A 27,811-nucleotide genomic window follows, 5' to 3' on the forward strand; every position below is an offset into this window, starting at 1 on the left:
CGAAATTTTGGAAAAAGAGACTTAACAGCTTTGCTTTGTCTAAATCCAAAAAACATGTCATTTGAATGTGTAAGTAAATACTTTATTTCAAGCATAATTTTTGTTATTTCATTTTAATTGTGATTGGTACAATGAGGGGAATGAAGTATAGGCTATAGGCCTCATATTACCATATAGCCCCAGGTCCATCAAAAGCTTAATCCGGCCCTGCTCATGGGCGAAACACGTATTTATCGCTGTCAATTCTTGCCACACTCGACTGCTGGGGAAAAAATTGAGTTTTGACAAGCTGTTAGCGGTTTGGGATTTCGCTTCATTTCAAACAAAAAGAATGCTATTTCTGGCTAAAAATTCATTTTATTTTCTTCAGTTTGTGCAAACTTTTAAATTTTGGAATACTTGTTGATAAACAAGGTTGTTTAAAAAGTTAAAAGTGGTGCAAGCAAGTTTTTTTTTAAGGTTTGGGTGACCGCTAAGTAGTTTTAAGAGACCGCAAGTGTTTCATTTAAATACCAAAAAATAGCCATATTTACTTAAACGATTTATTTATTAGGCCACTGTAGTTGCAAGTCCAAACTTTGGGAAACCGCTGGAGAAATTTGGGGGACCGTTTCGATCCACCAAAACACCTTAAAAAAACACTGGGTGCAAGTGATATTTTCTCTTCTTATATAAATTGCTTTTCCAATCGGCAGTTTTTTTCTTTTAAAAATATTCTGTCCTTTTCATGACAAGGTTAAGAGAAAGTATAAGTTTTATTATAAAAATCATGCGTTTGAGATTTATAGTTTGGGTTCGGAGTCGAATTGGAGTTTGGAGTCAATATCCCCAAAATATTTGGAGCAGGAGTGGAGTCATAGTCGGATTTTGGAGTGGAGTCCAGAAAACCTGACTCCGTACACCTCTGAAGCACAACTGTATGCTTCAGACTTACCACGTAGGCTACAGTTCGAAAACCAAGGTTGAAATCGTTGAGCACTGCGGTAAAAAGGCAGATGGATCATATTGCACTTCTGTGGTGGCAAATATTCAGTGGCATTAATACATGTAATACAACGTCAATCACTCTTCTCCACATATCTTCATTATGGAATCACTTGCGGCGTCGATTTAAGCTTCAAACAATGTCAGCAAAAAAAGCACAGTCGAAAGCAAAAGCACTAACGAAAATATCAAAACATCATAGGTTTATACAAGTCTTCGGTCAAACGAATATACTGCATCGTGAAATAGTACGATACTTCAATCTGTGGGAAAATATACGCTTGCGAGTTGAAAACCAATTGTGTTGAAACACTGAGTTGTTCGTACCTTGAACACGCAGCTATATTTGGCAAGACACTTGATGACGTATTTTAAGATGGACACGAAGACTGTCTTCTGAGCCTTGGTATTTATAAGCTCAAATAACTTTAATGCATTAGTTTAGTTCTTAGGTTAAAGCGTCCATATAATTTAAATCTTTAATACTACTACGGCACTACGCATAAGACTGGGACGAAAGGGCGACAAAAGATGAAAACTTGAAGAAAAAACACAATTGGAAAAACATAAGAGCCACCACCCATAAGCGATCAAAAAATAGCAGACGCTGAAAAATATTTTATTGCAGCTTATTGGAAATGTAGCCTGAAAACTTAGTGCCATTTCTGGTTTCGACGATCGGTATTGTGAAGACACACATCAGAGTGCAGCATTTGACTCGGCTTTATAGTGATGTGACAAGTAGTTAGTCAAACAAAATATACTGCGTGTAATCTGCTTTCATATGATTACAGAATTGTTTTTAACGTTGTTTGAAGAACCTTCGGCTTTAACCGATCCACTTGTGGTCGCTAGAGTCGATGACGAATCGTTTTCAGGTATGAGCAGGGCGGATGATGAAACCGAACTTCGTCTTGAACCTGAAGAGTTGAAGTTATAAAACAACAAACTACAATGCGTTTAAAGGTGGAATGCAAGTCTTAGTCATTGTTTTCAATTTAAATGCAACGAAAAAAACTTCAAATTCTAATGTGATTTGCTTCTTACCATTTTCTAATGCGTCCACCACCTTCTTCCTGTCATGCTGCAGATACAATGAGGCAACTAGAAACCCAGCTCCTCCGAGAACAGCGGCGAACAGGGTGACATACATCGCCTGCTGAAGACCAATGTACTTCGAGTAGTAGTCGTCCGGCAATGATGATGTAACGGAATCCGATATCTAAAAATATTTTTTTGAAGCAAGGCAGTATCAGTGCAGCACTTTCCTAGAAGTGGTTCATTTGCGAGAAAACTATTTTCGAAATCGCCGGTGTTTTAAAAACCTGTTGTTCATGTTACAAAATACTTTCAACTTTTCAGTTTGTTGTTTTCATTTTAAGGACACCAAAATGTTCTTACCACTCCAAGCAGGTATGGGCTTCCAGCGTCTCCGAACAAATGCATGACGAGTATCTGAACTGCTTGCGCGGTAGATCTCCTGTTTGGCATTGTCACGTACTGAACAAAGACAGTCATAATGAAAACATAAACTGTACGATAATAAACTCAACTTATAAGCTGAAAGATGATTGCACAAGAACCAATTGGTCACTACACTTGCCATTCTACAAGCAGCTGCATAACTACCTAATTGTTACTGACGTTGAAAGGCAAAAGAAATCTTTCTTTAATCAGTTTTAATGATATTAGGCTTTCGTTTCGTCTGATTAAACTTCACTTTATTTCAAGGAATATTTTATTTTCTTAGCCTTAAAACAACGCCACACGAAAAGCACAGGAAACTGATCAAATCACAAGCAAATTTAAAACTACCCTGTACTTCTAACTCGAAACGTTCATGATCAAAAAGCTAGTGCTGGTCGGTCTTCGCTTACATTCAGTAAACTTGGACAACTCACCAGAGACATGTCGCCCACCAAGGTCCATGTGAAGCATAAGGCCATGTCAGCTAAGAACATCAAAATCTGCGACAAAAGTAAACTTTGACTGATATTTTTTCACTAAATACATAGATCAGACACAAATTATATTCCCTATTGCGCTTCTTGGAACTTAAATGAAGTTAGTTGACATAAACAAGCTCAAACGTAATCCAAAAAACTTGTCAAAAATAACAAAACCAATTTCTGCTCCTAACCGTAAAGACCATGGGCTGCAAAGACCCAGAGTCCCAGACAGCAAAATTCGTCAGTTTTACATTGATTCAACGTCTACAGACGTTCAATCAATGTAAAAGCGAAGGATTTTGTGATCCGGGGAGTAACTTACCCAAGCGGCTGGAAGGTTGACGGACGCAAACAAGAAGCCTCCTAACAGCAAGGGTGCTGAGCATATGAGCCCTGAAAAGTAGAAAGGCTGTTGAGTGTTGAAGCAGTATATTCTTGGTTTAAATTTTACAAAGATGTGTGATCGAAACAAAATATGCAAATTTTAAAGCTAGAATTGAATAACGAGAAAACGCACCTATCGCACAAACGTGTGCGTCCGCGTTGATATTGCCACAACTTTTCCACTTTTTCGAACTTTCCGCTCCGATCCACACCCCGAGGAAGCCTGCCACACACGTGATCAGCCCAAAAACGAACGACACGCTGGAAAACAGAACAACGTCAAGTTAAATTTCATGACAGTTTCTTGCCATTGCTTGTTGGGCTTTTAAAACAGAATGCTCACATACTGACCAACTACCCAACCAGCAAAACCTGTCTTGCTAGCTGCGTAAAGCTCATGTTTAGGTGTTTGTTTTGATGGATGGCTACAGAAAAATATGGAGTCGACTTATCTTTCGTGCAGTTGTTACGAAATATGTTTCTTTTCGCAGTCAGTCAAAGCAAACTGTATTCAGAAATTTTGCTAACAAAAAAATCCTATAAAAAAGTGATATACTCACTTGGCATACTCGCAACTGTCGCTCGTACAAGGAAGAATATTTCCTGCTACGATTTGTGCATAAGCGACGTACACCGGACCCCAGAGGGTCAACGAACCAACAACGAAAGCCATGAAGGTGAAGCCTACCGTGACGGCCATGAAGCTCCGGCTGTGAAATGAAATTTAGCAAAAAGAATAAAACTAAGCTGGAAAGACAACTGAATGTGATTGGGCTATCCACAACGGGATGTCAGTGTAATAGCATAGATATTGCTTTCTTGAACATTAGGGTTTACAAATATAATGTAACAAACCAACTCGGCGTAAATAAATCCATCAGAATACTTCTGATTTGCGGTTATCACTTCGGTTCTGAATGCCGGCTTTTCAATATGAAAGATCAACATGTCACATCATCACATGTGTGTGCATTGAAAACGGAAAATTAAACACAATAATGAAAGCCGTACTTCGCCAAAATATATTTCAAGTCATCCAAGTAACTCGAAAAACTCTTGTCTGGACCACTCGCTTTCGTAACATCCCGAGTTGTCTCTGATCCTCCTCTTCTCGGGTTTGGAAGGATGATCATCATCAGTATCATGGTAATCACGCCCAAGCCAGGGGTGATCTGCAAGACAAACGTGGTTGGTGTTGGACAGGTTTTCAAAGGTGTTGCTTTGAAAGTAGTGTAACTTATAAATGCTTTGAAACTATTTTCTTGATTGGAGACTGAAATAGTAACTATCTTTACCTCTAACTTTGGGTCTTATAAGTTTTAAGCTGCATTAATCTCAGACAAGGCCCATTTTTTCATGCTGTTATGTCATGGGATGCTTAAACCTTAAAAGACAATCACCCACAATCAAGCACATCCCGCTTGCGAGGAATCGAAAATAACGTTAAATCAACTATTTATTGCAAAATTCGACATTCCATGATGTTACTTATGAAACGCAAATAAGATGCAATATTTACTTACACGCAATGCCCAGTACCATGCTCCAAATGCGTCAGCAGCAGCAGAGCCGACAATGTAACCAAGGCCACTGTGAAATGAACACACACAACACAATTATTAGTTTGATAAGTAATCCTCTGCATATAATAAGAAAAGGATTGACAACAAAGAAAGTTTTTACAACGTCATGTAAATCTAAAAATTGTTCGTTTCTTAGAATCTAACAGTGTTTTTTCCAACTGGCATTCATATTGACATTCACCGATCCGATTTACATAACTTGCAGTCTCGCTGAAGCTAGCAAGTTTTAGGTGGTCATCACGTATACGCGTTTCATGGATTTCTTCTCATACTTTCATTCGTAAGATTAACAAGATGCCTCGCCTTACCGATGATAGCCAGCCGCGCGCAATGAGTGAGTCCACAGGATTGAGATTTCAGTCAGTGGATGGTCACTCGCGCTTGGTCGTTGTGTGCAAGACCGATATGTCTCTGAGTCTCAACGTAGACATGATTGGGCTTTGCACAATACGACAGGCTGTGAAATGTGCAACTGTTTATGTTTCACGACTTTTCCTGATTATCCAATGCAGCATAATGACTAGATATATCCATGCGGAACATATGACCTTGCTAAACCTCCCTCTGCAAATGCCACATCAGTGTCTCGTAGAAACTACGCGGGTACTTGTGCTGTATCACTCCACTTTTCGCACGGATATTTGAAAAGCAAGCTTCACAGCCCCCGGAAACGACAAATAGGTGAAACTTTGTACCAAACAAAATTTTTTGTCATAATTGAGAGGCTGTTGGGAATCGATTGAGCCAAGCTCGGAAACATCTACGTGATGTATTTCCGAAAAACGACTGAACCGCATACTGGCAAGGTGGCGATCTCACACAAAACGATAAACGAGGCTTAAACAAAGTCAACAAAACAACTGTAGCAAAATTTCACAGATCGAAAAGATATTGTGGTAAATATGTTCTTACATGGCACTGATATTAGATATTATGACAGCTTAAATCCTACGAAACCCCATCCATAACTTAATTCCTTAAATAATAAAGTGCAAAACCGCCATTTCTTCGCTCTGTCACTACTGTACTAACAAGTCTTTGATTTCGCCATCATGCAATTCCACATCAACACAAACTTGATGTTATTACATCTATGTCTACATAGATCCTTTATTTTTAATACAATTGAAACATCTTGGTGTCTAAAATAAAGTAAAAATATTGTGAATCTCAACTTGTTATAAAATTCTTTCTTGTGTTGCTTAACTGCTTATTTTCTATAAAGTGGAAGCAACAAGAATATTTCATTACAAAAAGCATTTAAAATACAGTATATTATATACTGGTATTTTGCTAAATGCCAACTGACAAAAGATTGTGCTGCTACTGCTCTTTCTACTTATTTTTTCCAAATGTCACAGCCTAAATGAAAGCGAGCCAATAAATAAGGTCACGCTTATTGTTAGACTAACACGTCTTCACGCTTTGGAAAAGTTTCTAATTTAAAGTCTCTCTATGTCACAATGCAAATTAGAAGACTGTTGTTCGTACAATATAGTCAGAGAACGGTTCTATTCATCTAGGTTTCGATGTATACAATTCTGAAGTTTCTAGAACAGATTCAAATTGTTTGCCTCATCTTGAAGTGATCAGTATTTACATTCACTAACAAAACTGACTGGGCGATGCGGTGATGGAAACTCATTCATCATTTTGAATAAACTTTCTGTTTTAATGTTTTGACTTCATGACAAGAAACAGTTTCAGTTTTCTTTGGACAGCACCGCTTAACTATACATACGTATTTACAGGACAGTTTCTTTCCGTAAAAAACACAAGTCAGCAGTTTCAATTCCAAACAATCTCTACAAAAGTGGATGAATCCATTCAAATTTAAACGTTAGGCCTACAGTAAATCTGGAAGTAAACATAAACTTAAATGAGAATAAACTGCAAATTGGTGGCAAGACATTAGCACTGCAGTTAGGCAAACAAGGGTAAAGTGATGAGATAAAAAAATTGGCTCTTCACAAACCATCCCTCGCATTACTGTGGGATTTACGGCCTCTAAATAAACACAATGATTTTGCTGATCTCACAATCTCTTGCTCAAACACGCTACGATGTTTAAACCGCAATCAAATAGTGTAAGTTGCGTTCGATTTTTTGGCATTGATTGAAACACGAATGACATTCGGAAAACTTGTCCAAACTAAATAAAATGCAAATGCTCCGGGTGAGAAATTGCACCACATGCGACGTAGAATAAAAACTTCTACGCGGATCATCACCAACAATCGTCCCCTGAGTATCTTGTTGGTTTCTGTTTAGCAGAGTCACCACATACCACAAGTATGTTTACGCTTGAGCATTTATTGGCAACCTTCCAATTTTGTAGTCGGCTTTTGTATTTGTAAAAAATCAAAATGGTTTGGGCATACAGTAGACAAAAAAAACTATGTAATCAATTACCCAAAATTATGTATCGTCAGACATCTGTGTGCCGTAATTATCGCTATTTTTGACTTTTTCTTCTGGCTTCATTTGTTTTTTACTAGAGTAAATTTTCTATTTTCTGAACCGCAAGGCTCTGAGATTGTAATGGCTCAGAATGCAAATTAACTGTTTTTAGCATTGATTCAACGTCTGCTCAATGCACACGTTAAATCAATGTAAAAAATTTTTAAAAAAACGGTTGATTTGCGGTCTGGGGGTATCTCAACATTGCAGGCGGGAATGTGCGTTTCAATTATCATTATTAGTTTTTTCATTCCCTGTAGTTTTTCGCCAGCAGTTCTGTCATCTCTTGTTTCGAGGAAGTCACCGACTTTCGGGACTGACCAAATGCGGACCGCAACAAAATGCAAAACACTCTCTCACGGAAAAGAATATTTAAACAAAAGCAAACAAAATACATTATACTAAATCGGAAGCTATGATTAATCACTGTAGCGCATAACCTGAAACTAGGTGTGCACTGTGCATACACTGCCATGGCACAAAGTGCTGAATGCAACTCTCGGTTAGTTAACCCATTCTAATCGGCATTCGGCACACGCGAGTCTTTCAACATGAATGTGTGATGATTCTAGAGTTCTCCAAAACGAGAGTTTGTGAAAGTTGAAACTCACTCCGTCCCTAAACATTCAGATTCTTCGTAAGATCAAAATTTTCCTAGTTTCTTTCCTTTCCCTAACCTTCACATGAAAATTATCATTGAATCCGAATAATTAAATTATCTGCTCATGAAAAAGTGTACAATTCCTGTGCTATATAGCTGTTTTATATTGTAAATGCGTTACGATCTTACAATAATTGTTTTATGCAGACACGCCCTGTGCAGCGATGCATTACGTGAGTTTCTACACGTGGTTGAAAAACGCAACTTCCCGACCGATTGTAGCGAGCTGAATGAACATTGAACACTGAAAACAAGAAAAGCGACAATGCAATTTCGAGAACTCGTAAAAAAGCAAGAAAAAAGAACAATTACCATGAATGAATCATGATTAAGAACGTCGAAGCCGATAACCAGAAAAGAGATTAATCTGAGGAACAGCCAAGCCAAGCAGGCTTAAGATAAAAAAGAGATTCGTTTTCAACACCGCGAAGTAGAAGCTATACAAAAAAGCGAAACTTTCAGTCAGCAGCAACTTCACTTACTTTCCTTGTTGTTGAAATTGCTTGGTCATCAACGAATAACAACACTGTGCTTCTAAAACAGAAGTTTTCCCCAGCAATACAACACTGTCCTCACGATTGAGCAATGCGGTCGTCCGAGTGAGCATAAAATGTTTACTTTCCTTTTACTTCTGAAAATTTCAAAGGAATAACTGCAAAAGAAGTATTTTCACAGCCAAAAATAACAGCCTACAAACGAAAGTATATGATTCTAACACCTCCACTCTTCAGGCTCTATTGAACGAATACTCTACATCAGTCCTCTTTGTACAAATGCAACCATTTTGTTCAACTGCTCCAACAAAGCAAGATATACTCGTAAGTTTAAATCAAAACATCCATACATTGCAACAACAAAAAAGGACAAAACGATGTGGTTTCTTGTAATATGACATCATCAAAATGCGCTATTTTTGTGATCAAATCTAGAAAAAACCTTTCGTCAGCAAAAACTAGAAAAAAGGGAATTTTAAAAATAAAATAGCAGTGCTCTCGCATAGCAAATCCCACAAACTGGTTTCAAGCACTTTCAAGAGCCTCAAAGCGACGCATTTTGAGCAAGAAACTGACTCGGCCTGCCATTGACAATGGCATTAGTCAAGAACGTCTGCTAACGTTTGGTCGAATCAAAGAACTCATAATCTTGAAATAGAAAGAGCAGACAACTCACAAAATCTCAAATGGACTGCTCAAACAACTGAAGCTCATTATATTGCTCGACACACAGAAATTTGCAATCTAAATCGCGACTTAGTTTTGCTGACTTGCTATGCTTTCGGTTTGTCATCGCCCCAAACGATGAATAAAATCGCTGACAACAGTCAAATGCCCAAAGAACCATCATGTTACGTCATACTGGACTTCGCCCAATTGGTCAGCTGACAATATTTGATGGGTTTTTCTAATACAAAGTAAAAAGTCTGCATTTGCAAATTTTTGACATGAAGAGTTGAATTATAACTTAGCCGCTGCATCTAAGTCAGCGAAAATCGCTAAGGAAATGAACTGATGATTTGCAGCAAATGGCCATGCGTTGATGATAGATGGCAGCAATTTTGTTTAGGCTAAAAAAGATGGTGATCAATTGAAACTGAAGCAACAAAGAAATCAGAACTTCATTGAAATACAGTAAATACCAGTGAAACCGAAACAAATCACGTGATCTTAATTAGAAAGCACACAACGCAACATGGTAGAAAATAGAAACAGAAATAAAACTACAATGGTTGGTAGCTTAGCTTTCACTATCACCCAGCCGCATAATCTCTTCCATTGTGGCAAAATCTGTAATGCTTATGTTGTTAAATGTTCCAAGGCTAGAAAAAATATTTTCACATGATATTAAGCAGCTACACGGCCCAGACTGTATGAGACAACATCACAAATTGTTACTCAAATACGCTACAGCAAAAGTTTGGAACTATTACTTGCATCAGACGCTGTAAGTCAATTCTTTGATTCCCCAACCAGTGAAAGTAGTCTGTTTCAAACCCTTTCAACATGATCAATGTAAAAACGACGGGTTTCGCTAGCTGGCTCCCTTGTCGCCTGCTAGTCGACAATCGTTAGTTTGATGGAGACGAACGGATGAACTGAAGGAGGATGCTGTTTTGATTAGCTACAGTCAGTAGCTTAACTTATCACAGTCATGAATACTGATCGGCCGCCATGAAAGCCGTTGCAGATGGAACTAAACTAGCCCAACGTTATCGTTTTACATCGTTTCAACGTGTTGTGATTACTTTTCCTAGCTAAAAAAAAACACCACGTGATTGTAACCCAGTCAACAAACATCAAGACGTTAAAACAATGTAAAAGTTGGAACTTTTGCTTGGTTGAAATTAATACTCAACACTCTTGATAAGGTCTGAATGATGATGAACGATCGCGAAAACAGTAATGTGAAAGTTGATTAGATTGAAGTTGGGTGCGATCAACCGCTACAAGGCATTGTTTAATGTTTAGTTCGAAACAAATACAAATTACACCGCACACACACTCATTATAAATCACAAATTCTTATGCTGAAGAAAGACCACAGTAACTTATTGTTGAACACAGGAGTTTGATTATTATTTATTAGGATAATTCACATTTTTAACATTGCTCATCCAATGGCTGGAAACTTAAAAAGCTATAAATCCGAAGTACTGTATCTAAAAGCTTCACTGGAGCTGTAACAGCTTATGACGAAGTAAAAATGCAAAACAACAGCACCAGGGAAGCATTATCACCAACCAAATACAGTTTAACCTTGAAATCACGAACCAACTCTTGCACCCCTCTTAGAATGGCTGAAAGGTAATAGTTACCTACGATTCAGAATGTTTGTTGAAGCCTGATAAACAAACATAGCTTCTTACGTCATTTTATAACTAACCTTAATGATTCAGTATCCTAGTACCCCCTAGAAACAGGTCTCGCCCCCTAAGTGTGTGCACTCCTGATTAAGAACCCCTGCTCTGCACATTATATCAACACAACTACTTTGCTTGCTGAAACAATGCAATGATTTTCTATTACAGTACATTGTTCTTCCTTGATGTTACAGTTTACATGTCGATAACAGGGTAATCTTCTTAAAGGTGTAGGTCCAACATTTATTTTGATGAGTCATTTGGGCACATCACAATTAAAATATGTTTCTAATCACGAAAACTGATGTGCTGGTTTTGTCATTGCACAATGAAAGATCTTGCTGTGAATTGAAAAACATGCAATGGCGCGTTGAGTGCTTGACGGTACGAAGCACGAAAAAACAACGTACAATAACTCTTTGCACGATTAGTTTTTGAAGGGCGCGGCTATATTTACACAATATAGTGTAATAATAGCCTCAATAGTGTTGCCAGATGAGAAATTCTGTCCTAATTTGGGAAAATTTTAAAGCTGTTGAAAATAAAAGCTTGTATTTTGGAAATTTTTTTTAGTCTTGGGGAAAGATGAAAACCCTAATCTTATTCCTAACTCTAACCCAAACCTTAACCCTTCCTAACTTTAATCCTAACTCTGGCAACACCTGATTGTAACCATGGCTTTAAGTGTGGAAAAATAGCCACTTCCTTTTTTTAACTGAGGAATTTCGTATGTTTGGGAAACAAGATTTGTTGGCTTCAACAAATTTATCAGCCACCACTTACAACTTACCAACAGACTAAAGTATTGTAAAATAAAATTACTTATTTAGTCTTTTTGGGTGAAGGTTGGGTGCAAGCGAATTGCATTTGCAAAAGCGACAAAACCGAACGTCAAAATTAATGCATAGTCGGCTTTTGCATTGCTACTAGGTAAGGAGGTAACCTAGCAAGACATGACAGTGGACTTTGAACGTTTCAAAGCTATTTCATCATGCGTTGGTCAAATGGTTTCATTTTTCAACAGACTAGTGGCGTATGTGGAAAAATAAGGGAAAGTTCTGTTAAACGAAATGCAGGAAGTGGGTGCATGGAAGATGTACAAAAATGGTTTTAAATGTGAAAGATGGAAGAAGATTAAAGAAAGAATGGTTGGTCTTGTTGAAAATCTGAATGACGAAGTTGAATCAGTGAATGCCTTTTGCCATCTAGGAGATAGATTGAATGCCAGCGGTGGTTGTGAAATGTGAAGCGACAGTGACTGCAAGAGTAAGATTTGGTTGGATGAAATTTAGAGAGTATCGAGAGTTGTTATGTGGTAAAAGATTTCCGTTGAAAATGAGAGGAAGAATTTATACTAGTTGCATGAAATCTGCAATGCTGTACGGAAGTGAGACATGGTGCTTACAGGAAAACGAATTGGCGATTTCAAGAAGAACTGAGAGAGCGATGGTAAGAGCAATGGGTGGTGTAAAGCTGATTAACAAAAGGAATACTGAATGAACTGGCTTGGGTTGAATGAAAATGTTGATAAGTTGGCGAAGGCGAATGGAGTGAGGTGGTACGGGCATGTTTTGAGAAGGAATGTAGATGATGTTTTGAGAATAGCACTGGAGTTGCAAGTGGGGGGTCGTAGAAAACAAGTAAGACCCATGTAAACGTGGAAAAGGCAAATTGACGAGGAAAGAAGCAAGGTAGGCTTGACAAGAAAGGACGCGTTAGACAAATCGATGTGGAGGCAGGGTGTGAAGGCGATTGCGGCACTTGGAGGTGGATCCAGCTAGCCTCAGTAACTGGGACATCACAGGATAAAAACTGGACTACTACTACTTTTCACAATTAATTTCTGTGGAAAGCGAAGACGACACCCTTACGAAATGACGTTTACATCAATTCTCAACGCAAAATATATGTTCATAAAACGTTACCAACAACCAGCAACGGAGCAAACCACAATCTTTTTTATTATTGTGAATTTAAAACGAAACTCATTGTCAATTAGTCAAACTCACGAGTGCTTGGCCCAAAAATGCTTTAAAGCATTTTCTTTCGACACAAACTTTTTCGTCTTTAGTTCGTTTTAATTGTGTTTTTTTGTGAAGAATTTAATTTTAACTCAAAAAATCTTAAACCACCCTGGTTGCAATAAAGCATACATCCAAATTACTTTGAAAACCCAGTAAAACTAGTGGTTTTTGCAATGCAAAATGCTTCTTCTGGCTTATGAGGCAAAAATTTAAGCAACATCTCTCAACTGTTTCAGCGTTAGGGTCTGTGAGGTTCAGATGTCTCGTAGGACGAAAAACTGTATATGCAATGCATATTGCATAATTGCACATGCTCAATTGGGGGTACCAAATAATGGAAAGACAACACCCATTTTTAGAACAAAAATTAAAACAAACGGAAAACAAATTCTTCTAAACTCACCTCCCGACAGGAATGGCAAAGAAAAACACTGAGAGCATCCGCGTCCTCTTGGTTTTCACGAACAGATCGGCGATGATCGTTGGCGCGATGGTGGAGTACGAAGCCTCGCCAACACCAACCAACCCCCGCAGTGTAAGAAAGAGCCAAAAATCCTGCAAAAAATAAAACATGTCTTCAGACAATTGTACGCTGTGTAGATTTCTAGTGCAGTGGCTGAATTCCATTTCCGGGTTGTTTGAATTATAAAAGAGCGACCACATTTCAGTTGTTGCAACATAACCGTAAAATGGGTATCTAAATACAAAGCGGTTTTCAAGAAACATTGAAATAAAACAGTAAGTGGTACCTGATTGTTTTCAAAGCATATTTTTACTTCTAAATGAAAAGAAGAAACAGCAACTTGACTCGAAACAGCGGAGTATTTTTCAATGAAACCAATCTAAAGCGTGCCTGTTCAGGCCGAAAAACTTGTGTTCAATCAATGAATACCATGACCATGGATAAGCAGCTTTAAATGGTACTCCTATTGTTTTCATAAACTTTTTTCAGTTCTTAAGAGCCTTGCTGTTTATATCAAATCGATCTTCTTGCATTAATTAAACGTTCAGCAGCGACTTAACAATGATAACTTTGCTTGATTTAACATGGTATACATAAACACATGACTTGGCAGGTGACAAAACTATTTCCTTGCAATGCCCAATGGCAAAATGCAACGTATATATAAAGTTGCGACAAAAGAAGTACAATAAATTGTCGCATTTCAACAAAAAATAAATGGTCAAACGAATCACATGTTGAAGCAGAAACAATTGGATGAGTAAGCCCTGAGTCACTTATTCAGTCATATGGCAGAAAGAGCAATTCAGCAAACTTATGAAATCGCCAACAAGGAAACGGTAGTACATATCGCAATTCAAGAAAGCACACAGTCGGGTCACAAGATGCCCACTGTCCGCCCAGCTCAGCAAATCAGTACTTTCTCAACGTTTGTAGACGTTGAACCAATGTAGAAAAGGACTGGTTTCTAGCTGGGACAATCCCAGTCGCCGTTACTTGTTTCATCACATGATAATGCTGATGCCAGATGCCGACCGGCCGCCCATTCTTCACCTAGTGAAGCAAGCAGTTTGGAAGAAGGCATCAAGTGCGAAATTTCGCAATAGCTTATCCGTACTTTTCCGACGTTACAACGCAAATCTTCATTGCATGGACGCAAATAAGTTTGCCTATCCTGTCATAACAATAACGTCATCATTTGCCAGAGCGAATCTCACTGATATGTGACATGCCTAGTGCAGTGAAATGTTCGGAGGAAAGGTCATGTATGTTAGATAGTTGGAGGATTTAAAAAATATATAAACTGGCTTGGTGAGCCGAACAAAACATTTTAACGACAAACTACTGTATGTTCTTAGGGCTCTTCATGTTGTCTTACAGTAGATGTAGAGTAGACAACCGGAAACAGACATTGCAGTCGGCTGCAGCGTGGGTCAGGTGTACGTCGGAAGGCGTACACCGATGCATAGCGCTCAAGTCCGCTTTCCCGCAATGCAGGATAAAGATATTGAAAAAAAACAAAACAAAGATGACTTGCAATAGACATCAGGCAGATGCTTCTATGTTCTGATTCCGTCCATGTCAATTTGGTGCCTCAATACCAAAGTGTTTGCTTTAATAGCCTCAAGATCTTCTTCACTGACTGGCGACTGCTGAGTAAAATGATTCATCGACTTGTCTTCAGCCGTTTATCATGCGATCCAAATACGCTGTGCCCATGATTTTAGAGCAAATTAGATCAGAAAACAATAGTCCAATATTGACTTCTCCGGAATGGTCAAAACGACAAAATGAAGCAAAAAGTACAAAAATAAGCTTGTTGCACAGTGGGCTGGGGACTCTCCAATACTCTACAAAGTAATTATGCGACGAAAGATGCTGGGAGTCGCTAAAGTAAATGCACAGTTGCACACAGTAACTCGAGTTGCGAAAAATTAATTATGCACTTGACGTGTTAAATTGAAATTGTACTACGCCTTTGCCTCAGACTTGCAAAACTGGACAACATTGGCTGATCAAAAAGACGTAGTTTAACACGACACAAACCGACCAACAGTTTAGCATCGGCAAGTCAATTTGTTAAGGAATTCAAACACGAGAGCCGACATGTCTTCTCCAAGAGAAAACAAAATCTGATTTCCAGCGGCCAACGAAAGTTGACATTTCTGCATTCGGTCCACATCGTCAGACGTTGAAGGATTGTAAAAAGTAGTACCTTAGCTCGCTGGGTTGGAAAGCAATGTGGAATTAATTTGCTGGAACAATGCTGCGAAACTGTGTGATGGAGCGTCAGACAAAAACCAAAATAAACAAAACTAAGTTTTAAAATCAATAAAAAAGTGTTTGAACCATAAATCAACGTCAAACACAAGTAATGTTGTTTTGAGATCAATTCAATAACGAATGACGTCACCAACAGCTAAGAACCAGCTCACTTCTCTAAAAAAATTAATGTTTCTGCGTTTTCCACATCCATCAATCGATTGAAATTTAACTGCGGCATCAAGGAAAAAAGAAAATATTTACTCCATTACCGTTTTTGCCTTTGCTGGGAGTATACATAGTTTCTTACATGCCGTCATAAATCTACGATAAGTTTAATAGTTTGCGAACTGCGTCACTTGCTGACCATTTTTCCGTTTCTTTAATACCACAGTATGACTAACGACGAAACAAAACTATCACAACCTTGATATAATGATAAAATTGTATGTTAGTGCCTAGCGATGAATACATTGAATGAATACATTCAAAATGTTGTATGTGTTGTTTCAGCGCAGCCAGGTACATTATTGACCTGATTAGTGCTAACTAGGAATGTAACCCAGCAATTTTTAGAAAGTTTTTGGTATGACCCAGCAAGGTATCGAACTCACTTCCAGTGAGTTTGTGGCGGCAAATACACAAAAAGTTATTGAACAGATGGAATAGTTTGTGTATAAAACAGCAAAGCCAGAAGGTATCGTAGCAGCACGTGCCAGGTTTTCCTATTTACACTTTGCCGAAGCAGGATGAAAACTTTACCAACCGATGAAAACTTAACCAACCGATGAAAACTTTACCAACCGATGGATCTGTGACAAAAGATGCCAGCAAGGTGCATCCGGACCACACCAACATTCCAACAAGCATCACTATCTTCCGGTTATAGCGATCGCCCAAGTAACCAAACAAAGGAGCGACAATCATGTAGCTGATGATGAAAACTGTCTGAAGCAGACCAGCAGTTGCGTTGCTGATGTTGAAATGTACCTGAATGGACAGAAGGATTCCTGAAATATAAAAAATAAGAGATGCAGTTCGGCTGTTAAATATTTTCATTCATACGCTGTGCAATTGCAAAAAAAAAACGTTTTTATTTGAAGGTTGAATATTAGCACAAAAGAAAATGAAACAACTGCAGTCTAACTGTGCCGCAATGCAGGACGTATTTTCTGCAAGTCTTTATCTTTTTGCATCAGTAACAATGAAATGAGTCTGGCACCAGCGTGGGAAAGGGAGAGAATGCAGTAAATGCTGATAAATACCGAACACACAAAGATAAGTCGAACTTGATTAGCCAACAACACTTGAGAAAAACAACCGTAGAATTGTTCTGTTGGAGTGCAATGTGGATTTGTAGTTCAGGTGTGACTTTTCTTCTAAAAACGATAATAAACCCAAACAAAAAATCAGTCGTTTTTTACATTCAAACGTATACAGACGTTGAATTGATGTAAAACGACTGATTTGCTACCGTCCAACATGCGTTAGTTTTGTATGTTAAGCTAAAAAAAATGTTGTTGTTGTTGCAAAGTTTCGTCATGAAATAACGACTTACAAAAACTTAACGAGTTGCAAGTACACGAATAAAATGACGTGTTTTTATGAGTTTCTTTTTCAACGCTTGTCAGTTATCGCTGTCTAATATGGGAAGTCTGTCTTGTTTAAATTTGAGGTTTTCAAACGTGCTTTTACGTTAACGCAAGTACAAATTGATGCAGATAAGAAAAATATTCATGATCTCTTTCGCAGTGGCAGGACCACGCAAACGAAGCTGCAACTATAATTTATTTTTAATTTTTATTTTGCCTTTCACTGGTTGCACCGAAAAAACTGGCAATTAAAACCCCAAACATCCGGCAATTCCAGTCCAATGTTGTCGGATAATCACTGCACAAACGGATACTAGTCCGAAAGAAGCCAAACAATAAAAGCAGACTTTTTTACATTGAGTTAACCCACAGATTTGTTGAAACAACGTAGTCATGAACTGACTTACAGGCACAGAAAACGTCGCATATGCAAACGTCCACTTGCGTTTTTGTACGCGTAAGTTTTTGAAAGCAGGCTCTATTGACATTGTGATAAAATTACACCAGCGTACTGCCAGAACCATGGCTAGAGAGTCACCGCAAATATGCCGTTCGACGCTCTGAGCTTTACCGTTAATCATAAACTTGAGCCGGTGCCATGTACGTACAATGCAAATCCTGATCGTTGATTCGTTGGGAGGCAAACACTCTGGTGACTGTGTTGATGTTAAGGCGAGATTCAAACAGATCGAAACGGGAGGCAACGTTTTTACAACATAGCTAACAAAAACAGAAAGCAACAACGCGCCAACATCTTGCGAGGAGGAAATATGTAAAAAAAAAAAACTTTTGTTAGCTGGGAAGTTGACGGTTGGGATATCTTGCCTTTTTTGAGGATCAATAGTATTCACAACATCAAAAAATTATGACACCGAAACTTCGATTGCAGACTTGCAGAGTCTGCACATCAAAGAACCGTTGAGGGCAATCTGGAGTTAAACTGACGAATTCCGTTACATTCAATAAAGGGTTTGTTTAAGCCAGTGTTTCCCAAACTTTTTTTTAATAGCGCCCCCCTGGACAACGAACAGAGTATCAAACGCCCCCTTTGACAAAAAAAGTAGAACCAAAGTTATTTTCCATTCATCACAACTTAAAGTCCAACTCTAATGAGACAGATGAGGTTGGTGCAATGTCATCAGCCTCTTGATATCGAGTTTCAGTTTGGATAGGAACAATTTTAAGTCTCCCCGTCTAACTATGTCAAGACGGTTTCTTTTTTTATCCAGAAGCGTTGTCACGGCACTGAAAGCATGCTCCACCAAGTATGAGCTGGGAAAGGCAATGATAGAAACTTTGACCCGATTCTACACGTGAGGGCACTTCTCTTTGATTTGGTTCTGTAGCCAGAACAATTGATACGAGATATTGAACTTCGGTTTGAGTGCAAAATCGCTTTGCAATGTTATCAGTTCCTCCTCAAGAATTCCATCTTCGAAAATATCACAGAATGGGTGGATTATCCAGTCATGGATTACTAACTGGAATACATCCTGGAATCGAACTCCCATGCCTTTGTGTACTTTTTGAAGATGATTGCTGTACGTCTCTACATCAACATCAGATATGCCTTTGTCAAATTCTCGTCTAGCTAAATTTCGCTGATAGGCTTACAACACGAGATTTCGTTACCCTGAAGGGATAATTTCAATTCATTAAATTTGAAAAATATGTCTGACAAGTAGGCGACATCATTTCTCACAACCAGGACGTCATTCGCAAGGCCAGGGTCACAACTTTGTAGAAATTCCACGACAGTTTCAAACAGCGAATAAAATCGTGCAAGGCAATTTCTCTTGGAAAGTCATCGCGCTTCGGTGTGGAGTAGTAAGCGCTCAAAAGCTTCATCATTCTCATTGCACAATCGTTTGAATAAGCGTATATTCAGAGCGTGCGCTTTAGTTTTATTTACTGCTTTGATGACAGACTTCAAAGATAGATTAAGACGAACGCTAAATCAAAATACTCTCAGATTGTAAGATGGAATTTGCGTAATGGGAGTGCTTCAAATTGTCATGCGTTACGTTACGACCTCAACTAACTTGTGAGGCACTGCGAAACGACGTTGCCAACATAATTGCCACAATATCTGCCACAGAGTTCTTATAACCACCGTCTTTTGTATTTTTTTGAAGCAAAACATGACAAAAAAATGCTTTGCAATGCTCTTCTCGTAACTGCCCCGATTTACTATCAGCGCCCCCGAATCGCCCACTTTATAGTTAGCGCCCCCTTCATGGTCGCAAACGCCCCCAGGGGGGCGCTGGCGCCCACTTTGGGAACCACTGGTTTAAGCGATCCGAATGGTTTCCACCTAGAAAGTTTATACAATTTGGCTTCAGAACAACGTTTCATAACAAGCGGAAACGATTCGTCACAAATGGTAAAACAACGATGGTAGGCTTTGCTGGAGTCTTGTTGCAATTGCTGAACACAGATGAACAAAGTCGATCTTGAACGAGCAGCCTTAGTCAGAAAACAGTCAGAACACTACATCTTGGAAAAGCTGAACATTCATAAGTTTTTCCTACTGATGAGGGAGAGCGTGTTTCAAAGAAACTTGCAAATGCAACGATGGAACGACAAGAAAGCTCAGACTTGTCACTGTGTAACGGAGATTATCCATTTCCAACATTTCCTTTGCTGTATAAAATTACCAGTCGGTGGGAGAAACGAACGGGATGCATTTCGACGCGACGATGAAACAAAGAATAAAAAATCACGGTGAATTGTACATGATTCATGGTGCTGTCAACATTTTAGAAACGTTAGATCGACCAAACCGAATTAGTGTAAAGGTTTCTGCAAAACTGTACGCGAAGTTTACAGAGAATAGCGCCTGTGTATGGATACTAATTAATAAGCGTTTGATTCTATGACAATTGGTCAGTTATGTGTCTTCGGTTGATGAAATGTGAAGTGTGGGGGTAAAATGTGCTGTCACAACAAAAATTGCATCAGTTATATTGCCCACTTCTACTACACACTCAAAGAGGCAAGTTTGATCACTTGTATTGATCGATTATTCTTCGCCAATTGATTATTACAATAGAAAATCATAGCCCCATAAATAAACCTCCTATGAGAAGCACCACATCAGTACAATCGCACAATTCATGTTCGGATTCGACATGAAGTTTCATTTCCGATCTGGACACCGAGTTGTGGTTAACACACTCCACATGTGCTCAACAGACTATTGCAGTTTGAGTGAGGAAACGAGCAAATTTTTCAAAACTTAAAAGGCGGATTTGTTTCTAGGCAGCCGATTACAGCAGTTTGCACCAAAAAAATTACGGTGAATTGTACATGATTCATGGCGCTGTGCAGTTTTTGTCTTTTATTGTTTATAGATTTAGTTAACCATTGTATTTTATTCAGATGTAGTTAAGTTGTATGTATATTATTCTTGAAGAGGACATCTTGTGATGTCGAAAACGTTCGATACTTAATTTGTTGCGTAGTTTTGTGTTTCTATATGTTTAAAGATGTTAAACTTGATCACGTTACTCGGCTTCGTATGCCTATGGTTCAACAAAAAAATTCTTGAGCATTCACATGACCAGCCTACGCAGTTTCCTGCGAATGTAAAAAACGCTTGGAGATGGATGTGTTCGCTTTTTTCTTTAGATTCCAAGACGCAAATATAGAAAGACCTTAATATTAGCGGATTAGCCACCCATAGCAGACTTCAATTTAAAGAGCGTATTGCTGGATGAGTGTCGCAATCCAACCAACAATCAGGCTTCAGTTTTGAGACAATGAAATATTCCGGGTTTGAGTCAAAGCTCTGCACTGCCACCTTGCGATCAAAATAATTTTAGGGTGCCATTTAAAACAAAAACAGATTCAGTCGCGGCTCAGTGCGTGCTAAAATGTTGGTGAGGCAATGATGGTATTTCTGCGTTCTCATTTTAAGCAATTCATGATGTCTTACGGTAATTAATATTCTTTTGTATTATTTTTTTTGATAACTGATCAGTTGTTTTTAATTTGATTGTTAGAATATAGTATTTATTTATTAGTATGATATTAACGAGAATTTTTTTTGTATATTTCATAAAAAAAATCCTCAAAAACACATATATACTGTCCGGACAAAGTTGATTGCGCTCTGGAAGGAACCAATAGTTTGCATAATTGTGTCATAGGCTATCAGCATGAGGTTATATGGACAAAAAAACGAAGTATATAATAATACAATCTAATTCTGGCAGGGTTTTTAAGGTTTCTCAGCTTCTTTGCGCGTGAAAACAAATTGGGCAATGGACATGGTAAATTCGGTATTTAGGTTGACACATCCATCAATCGTGAGAAGTTGAACTTATCATTTTACTGTCGGTAGGACCAGGTTATAATATAAAAGTGCTCTTTACACCGAAAGTTCTAAAAGGAGAAGAATATGCCCTTGCGTTTAAAAAAGTGAAGAATCACTGAAAATATGAGAAGTCGGCTATGGAAATCGACAAAGCAGAGCGGCCTGCTTTAGAATCAGCACAGCAGTTGGCTGCCTCTGTCCACAGATGTGAAAATTAAAATATGATTTGTTGGCTTGCTCGTTTTACGAAGTTTAATAAACCTCTTTGCCTCAAAACCATTTGTTGATTGTAAATTCATATATTTCAATAACATACATGCTACAATTGCTGCATACAGTCCTATGTCTGAAATTCAACGCGAAGGTCTGTTACAGGGTGGTTACCAACTACACTGTTTGTTGTGCTTTGATACAGACAAGTTTAATGATCGCAAAACAAATTACTCAGCAGTGAGCATTGTCAAAAAGTAAATAGAACTTGCACAGCAAGCAAATAATCTTGATGAAATAACAGACTTTGGTTACAAACAAACACATTACATTAATTCAGGGAGGAGAAAGCCAATGTACTCTGTCGTTGGCACACTTACATCTATACTGTAGATTAGAATGCTAGATCAGATAACTAGTGTTACTTTGTTAACACGACATGACTGTTTTGCCGTCTTCCTTTTTAAAACGTTGCATGATTTCTAAATAATTATTATTTCCGGGTTCTTGTTGATCAGATTTGCATTAATTTACATTTTCACTGAGATATTCTATTGTGACTTATTATGACTATCTGGAAACCAACAGAGTCTTGTGATTAGCATGAGCTGAACCAGCAAAAGTTGCCTTGTTTTACATAGTTTCAACGTTGTTACAAATTGAAACAACTTAAAATGGCAACTTTTTCTGGTTGGGCCAACAAACCACAACCATTGCATCACAATGGCAAATGTTATATTAGCAATGATTAAAAAGTCTAGCATAGCACTACAGCAATGACATTAAATCACATAAATCTTTAGCAATTCAAGTACTGGTTGTTGATAGATTGTGGGAACCGGTATTGTCGGACAGAGAAAGCATCTTTGCATGCATAATCCTGACAGTTTCTTGCTTGTAGAAGCTTTGTCCAATGTCCAGTCAACGAGACTTGTTTGATGATGATGATGAAGTTGATGACTTGTTTCTGTCTGTAAAGTATTCCAACTACTAGGCACCACTGAATAAACAGCTGTCTGAAAATATGTTGCTCAAAGCGTGCACCCCAAGAGTTGACCTAGCACTGATAGACCTTTTCTCTTTCTTTGTTTGCAAAGTCAAAAACTTAATCCACTGAACTATCAGGAAAGATTTTAGTAAATCTTAACTGCATAAAATAGAAAAACAATCTGGCAATGATGCTACAAACAAGACAGCACAAACCTGCAATGGTATATCGATCCATGTAATTGAGTAGGTTGATAAGAAAAAGAACGAAAACGGCCAGATACTTTCGAGTAGTAGAAATTTCATCCAAATCTACCAGGTCATCAGCGGCAGCTACTCCATTAGCAACGGGTGGTTCTTGAGTTTTCTTTAGTCTTTCTCTCGGAATTAATAGTTGATTGTCTTGGTGGTCCATCCTCGCATCTCCAGAGGAGGGCGACTGTTGATACTTTGGCAAGATCACTACAAAACATATGATTAGCATTGATTAGTGATCACTTATTAAAAATAACTAGGTTTTAATGTAACTGACACGCGGAAAGATATGTTTTTATCATACATAATCAATTCTATATGAAATTTTCCCTGTTAACCAGTGTAATGTCTTTCTTGATGAATTACTTTTACTTAGATTGAAATTACAATATAGCAAAGTAAACATACATTTAAAAATGTTAGTGTCTGTTGTTAGTTAGATCTAAAATATTGAAAGATAAAAACTTTACATCCACCAGCTTATGCAATTTACTTTCAATGGCTTTATTACTACAACTATGGAAAACCACTAATTTACTAGCCTACTCAGACTGCCATTTTTGCTGCAGCAAAATCATTGCCGACAGCGATTACGGATTGTGAAGGCGTCGGGCAACGGTAGAAGTATAAGTTTTGAATACGTTTATTTGCAGTGATTCAAACTTAATTTTCAAATTTAATGATTTCTTGTCAATTCTAAACTTTATACACTTGTTGAGCAATATGCAAAGCTCACGAGACAAAACAGAAAGAGCTGTTTTAAGCGATCAATTTTTTTTGTTTTTGCGTGTAGGATATAATCGTTTTTATTACGTAACATTCCATGATTGTTGAAGTCGATGTCAAACCTTAGCGGCCGCATAAAACAATGATGTCAGGTTGGCTAGGTGATAATAGCGGTAAGAGACGTCGTTAATGCAGGCAATATCTGCGACTAAGACCATTAAATACAGGAAGGCTAAGTGCTAATTTTCATGTGTTAATGAGCGGATTTCGATTCTCGCGCGTCAGATAACAAAACCATACGTTCTGTTGAATCGTTCATAATTGATCTCACCGCAGGAAGACCTCATTGAAAATAGCGCGTCTAATTTAGCTGGTTTACATAATATGGCCGTGAATTATTACGTGACTATTCCAGCAGCGTAAGCTACCCTGCGCTCTACTTTGAAATTCCCTCACCATACGTCAATGCCAATACTTAGTTAGATTAACCATCCAATGGTAGTGTCAGGAATAAGCTATTCGACTTATACACCAGAGAAGGAAATATCAACGACTTTCAGTTCAAAAGTTGGGGTTCAACTTATACACGAGATCGACCTGTACTCGAGTACAGTATATAAGATATGCTTAATTTTCTGGTTATCACTTACGAAAACAGTGTTATGGTATTTCTTGCCGATGATATTTACATGGAGTGTATTATATGATACAGCAAGGATTATTAACAGATTCGTTGATCTTTTGTATAATGAGATACAGTATATTGGTAATCTTGTGCATTATGTATGTTTACTCACCTTAGAGTGGCTATTCTGGACACATGCAAAAAACTATTGATCATAAGAAGAAGGACCACTGGCACTGTTCAATGAGAACGATAAAGTTCTCAGGAAACTAATCGATAGAAAGCTAGAAGCCTTTATCACACTCCAGAATGACTCTCAATCTGATATAAAACGTGACTTGCACAAAAAATGTAAGGCTGAAGTCCAAAGATCTACTCGTATTCTCAAAGATCAGTGGTGGGAAAAAAGCTCATGAAATGTAACAGCTGGCAGATGCCAATAATACCGGAATGGCCCGTTTCGGTGAGTCCGATTCGGTGCGGAATGGCCCGTTTCGGTGAGTCCGATTCAGTGAATTCGATCCCTTAACGAAGGATTTTTTCAACTTTTTTTTAAATTATCGGGTACTGTAGCCTAATTATCATTGCCGTTTTAGGGTTAGGGGTTAGAGGTTAGGAACTTACCGAATCGGACTCACCTAATAGTAGCAGACCCGATTCGATGAGTCCGATCCCTATTCAGTGATATTTTGATTTTTTTTTTTTAAATTATCGGGTACCGTAGCCTAATTATTATTGCCGTTTTAGGGTTAGGGTTTAGGGGTTAGGGCTTAGGGCTTAGAGGTTAGGAACTCACCGAATCAGACTCACCGAATAGTAGCAGACCTCAATAATACACGTGGCTTTTTTAATGCAATGAGAGAAGTCTACAGACTATTCACGCCTGGACAATCCCCTCTGAGAAGTAAGGATGGAGAAACAATATTTAAGAGTGAAGCTGAAAAAAGATCTCGATGAAAAGAACATCATGAGGAGCTTCTCAACCACACAGTTGTTATTGACAAATGTGTGATTGACATCATTCCCAACATGACACAAGAAGACTCTCTTTCTTATACACCATCTCAGAGAGGCCAAAACTGTCATCATGGCCATGAAAAACAACAAAGCAGCGGGTCCTGATGGAATCCCAGTGCTAGATTTACAAACAAGGTGGCAGTTTAATCCAACATGACCTCCATCAACTGCTAATCAAAATCTGGACAAAAGAGAGTGTTCCATCTGATTTCAAAGATGCTAATATAATCACCACATACAAACTTAAAGGTATTCGATCAGAGGGTGGAAATTATTGTGTGAATTCTCTGTTAGCAACTGCTGACAAGATCTCAGTACGTATTTTGAACAATTGCTTCAAACTGATATCCAAAAAGATTCTTTCTGAATCTCAGGCTGGCTTCAAGCCATGGCGTAGCACCATGGACATGATATTTTTCCTCAGACAATTGCAAGAAAAATGTCGTGAACAACATCAACCACTGTAAAATAATGGCGTTCATTGACCTTACTAAGGCCTTGGACCACGTCTCAAGAGAGCTCCTGTGGGATGTACTTTCTAAATACGGATGTCAAGACAAATTTCTTTGTATCCTGCGCTGTTTTTTTTTGCTGAGACTTTTCGGTCATTTGTCCGAAATGACTTGAAAAAATTCGGTAATTTTTTATTTATTTCGTTTATTTTTAGTCATTTTTTATTGACTATATATTTTTTCGAACATTTTGACCGAATTCACTATACTTTTTTTTGGACATTTTGCTAAAAAATCGGTCAATGACCAATAAATGACAGAAAAAAAACCCAGATCCTGCGTCTTCTTCATGGCGGTAGGCTTGCCAGAGTCCAGACCAGCAACAACAGTTCTGAACCTTTCCTGGTTAACTCTGGAGTGAAACAGGGCAGCGTGAGAGCACCAACTCTTTTTGCAATTTTTATTGCATCTATCTAATCTTGGAAATAGTCCACCATGACCTTCAGGCCAAGACTACAACATGTAGTATTATGGAATTTCAATATGCCGATGATAACCATGTAGCAGCACTGAGTGAAAACCACCTATATATAGCAGATTTTGAATGTTTTCTATCAAACATGTACAAGAGGCTTGGACTTAGCGTCAATGTTAACAAGACTTAAGTTCTCTTTCAACCACTTCTCAAAGAACATAACAGTGCTCTGCCAGAAATCCTTCTCAATGGTGCACCTCTAAAAAATGTGAAACACTTTTACTACCTAGGAAATGAAATTTCAGACAGCGTTGACCTTCAGAATGAAATACAACATCGTTTAGAGTGTGCTAGCACTGCTTTTGGAAAACTTTGCTCACGAATATTTGACAATCATAACATACGAAAAGGTAAAAAGCTCACCATCTACAATGCAATAGTTATGACAACAGTACAACACTATTGTATGCCTTCGAAACCTGGACCACCTACCGAAATCATATTACCACTCTTGAAAGATTTCAATAACGCTGCCTGCGCAAATTTTGAATATCAGCTGGAAAAAAAGATAATAAATTTGAGCGTGCTAGAAGAGGCTGAAACAACAAGCATTGAGTCTGCATTATTCAAAACCATCTCAGATGGTGCGGGCATGTAGTGCAAATGCCAGATCAACGTCTTCCTAAGCAAATGTTTCGCGCAGAATTGGCTGAAGGTAAGCGTTTGCCATTCAGTAGGTGGATAAAAGAAGCGGTATAAAGACTCACTGGAGAGTAATCTTAAAAAGTGCAATATCAATTACACAAACTGGGAAGAAACGGCAGAGGATTCCGGTAGGCTGCTTTGGAGATCTGCCACTCATGACGGTGTCGCCACGTTTAGGAGCAGATCTCAAAGGTTAAATGTAAAAAGAATACAAAGAAAAGAACGACAATTACATCCACAACCAATTCTCCTAAAGGATCTTCAATGTCCCAAATGTAACCGAACTTTTAAAGCCAGGATTGGAAAGCAAGCCTAGCAATTTAAGAACTCACCGTTGAAACTAATGATACAATAATAGTATATATATACTTTACATACCTTCAGAGTATGCCATTTCACCATCACTGTTATCTCCACTGCTATACTCTAAAGTCGGTGATGTGTTGTTCTGATAATTATGATCCATAACGCATATATACTTTAAATTAACAAATAAAATAGAAAAAAACTTCTACACAAAAAATATAAAAGATATGTTATTTTGTAAACTTAAGTTTGCATCATACTCATACTTTAAATTTTCTCAGTTTTGTCAAAAATGCATATTATGTAAAAAATTACAGATTAAGAATGATTATATATGTAATATTTAACTTTTTTTGTTACAAATTTTCATGCAATAACCATCTTTATCACTGATATTCATCAACAACCTGCATAGCCGAGTGGTAATAGCCATGGTTCGACGTTCGAAATGCCTCCAGTTTGACACTGCTTAAGAGCATGTGGCTGCGTCGTTGGCAAGATTGTGTCGATTGTGGA

At 38.1% G+C, this 27,811-nt stretch overlaps 1 protein-coding gene across 1 annotated transcript; it reads right to left on the reverse strand.

The window, feature by feature from the left end:
* Positions 1-440: 440 nt before the first annotated feature.
* Positions 441-27,811, reverse strand: LOC145778263 (protein spinster homolog 3-like). The gene is made up of 14 exons (XM_082589723.1): positions 27,703-27,811; positions 27,368-27,437; positions 22,951-23,196; positions 16,432-16,637; positions 13,306-13,457; positions 4,841-4,907; positions 4,329-4,489; positions 3,878-4,027; positions 3,451-3,578; positions 3,256-3,326; positions 2,886-2,951; positions 2,386-2,484; positions 2,032-2,206; positions 441-1,904 (listed from the first exon to the last, which is right to left on the reverse strand). The coding sequence occupies exons 1-14, from the start codon at positions 27,772-27,774 to the stop codon at positions 1,765-1,767; spliced, it is 1,803 nt and encodes a 600-aa protein (XP_082445849.1). The 5' UTR covers positions 27,775-27,811; the 3' UTR covers positions 441-1,764.

This window comes from Aplidium turbinatum, chromosome 1 (genome assembly GCF_918807975.1).
Source record: "Aplidium turbinatum chromosome 1, kaAplTurb1.1, whole genome shotgun sequence".
Classification (NCBI taxonomy): domain Eukaryota; kingdom Metazoa; phylum Chordata; class Ascidiacea; order Aplousobranchia; family Polyclinidae; genus Aplidium; species Aplidium turbinatum.

Excerpts from the sequence above, each read along its gene's own strand:
- LOC145778263 (XM_082589723.1), bottom strand. The coding sequence starts at position 27,774 with ATGCTCTTAAGCAGTGTCAAACTGGAGGCATTTCGAACGTCGAACCAT. Across the intron at positions 27,438-27,702 it reads ATTACCACTCGGCTATGCAG|AACAACACATCACCGACTTT; the intron begins GTTGTTGATGAA and ends CATAATTATCAG. Across the intron at positions 16,638-22,950 it reads GGATCGATATACCATTGCAG|GAATCCTTCTGTCCATTCAG; the intron begins GTTTGTGCTGTC and ends TTTATATTTCAG.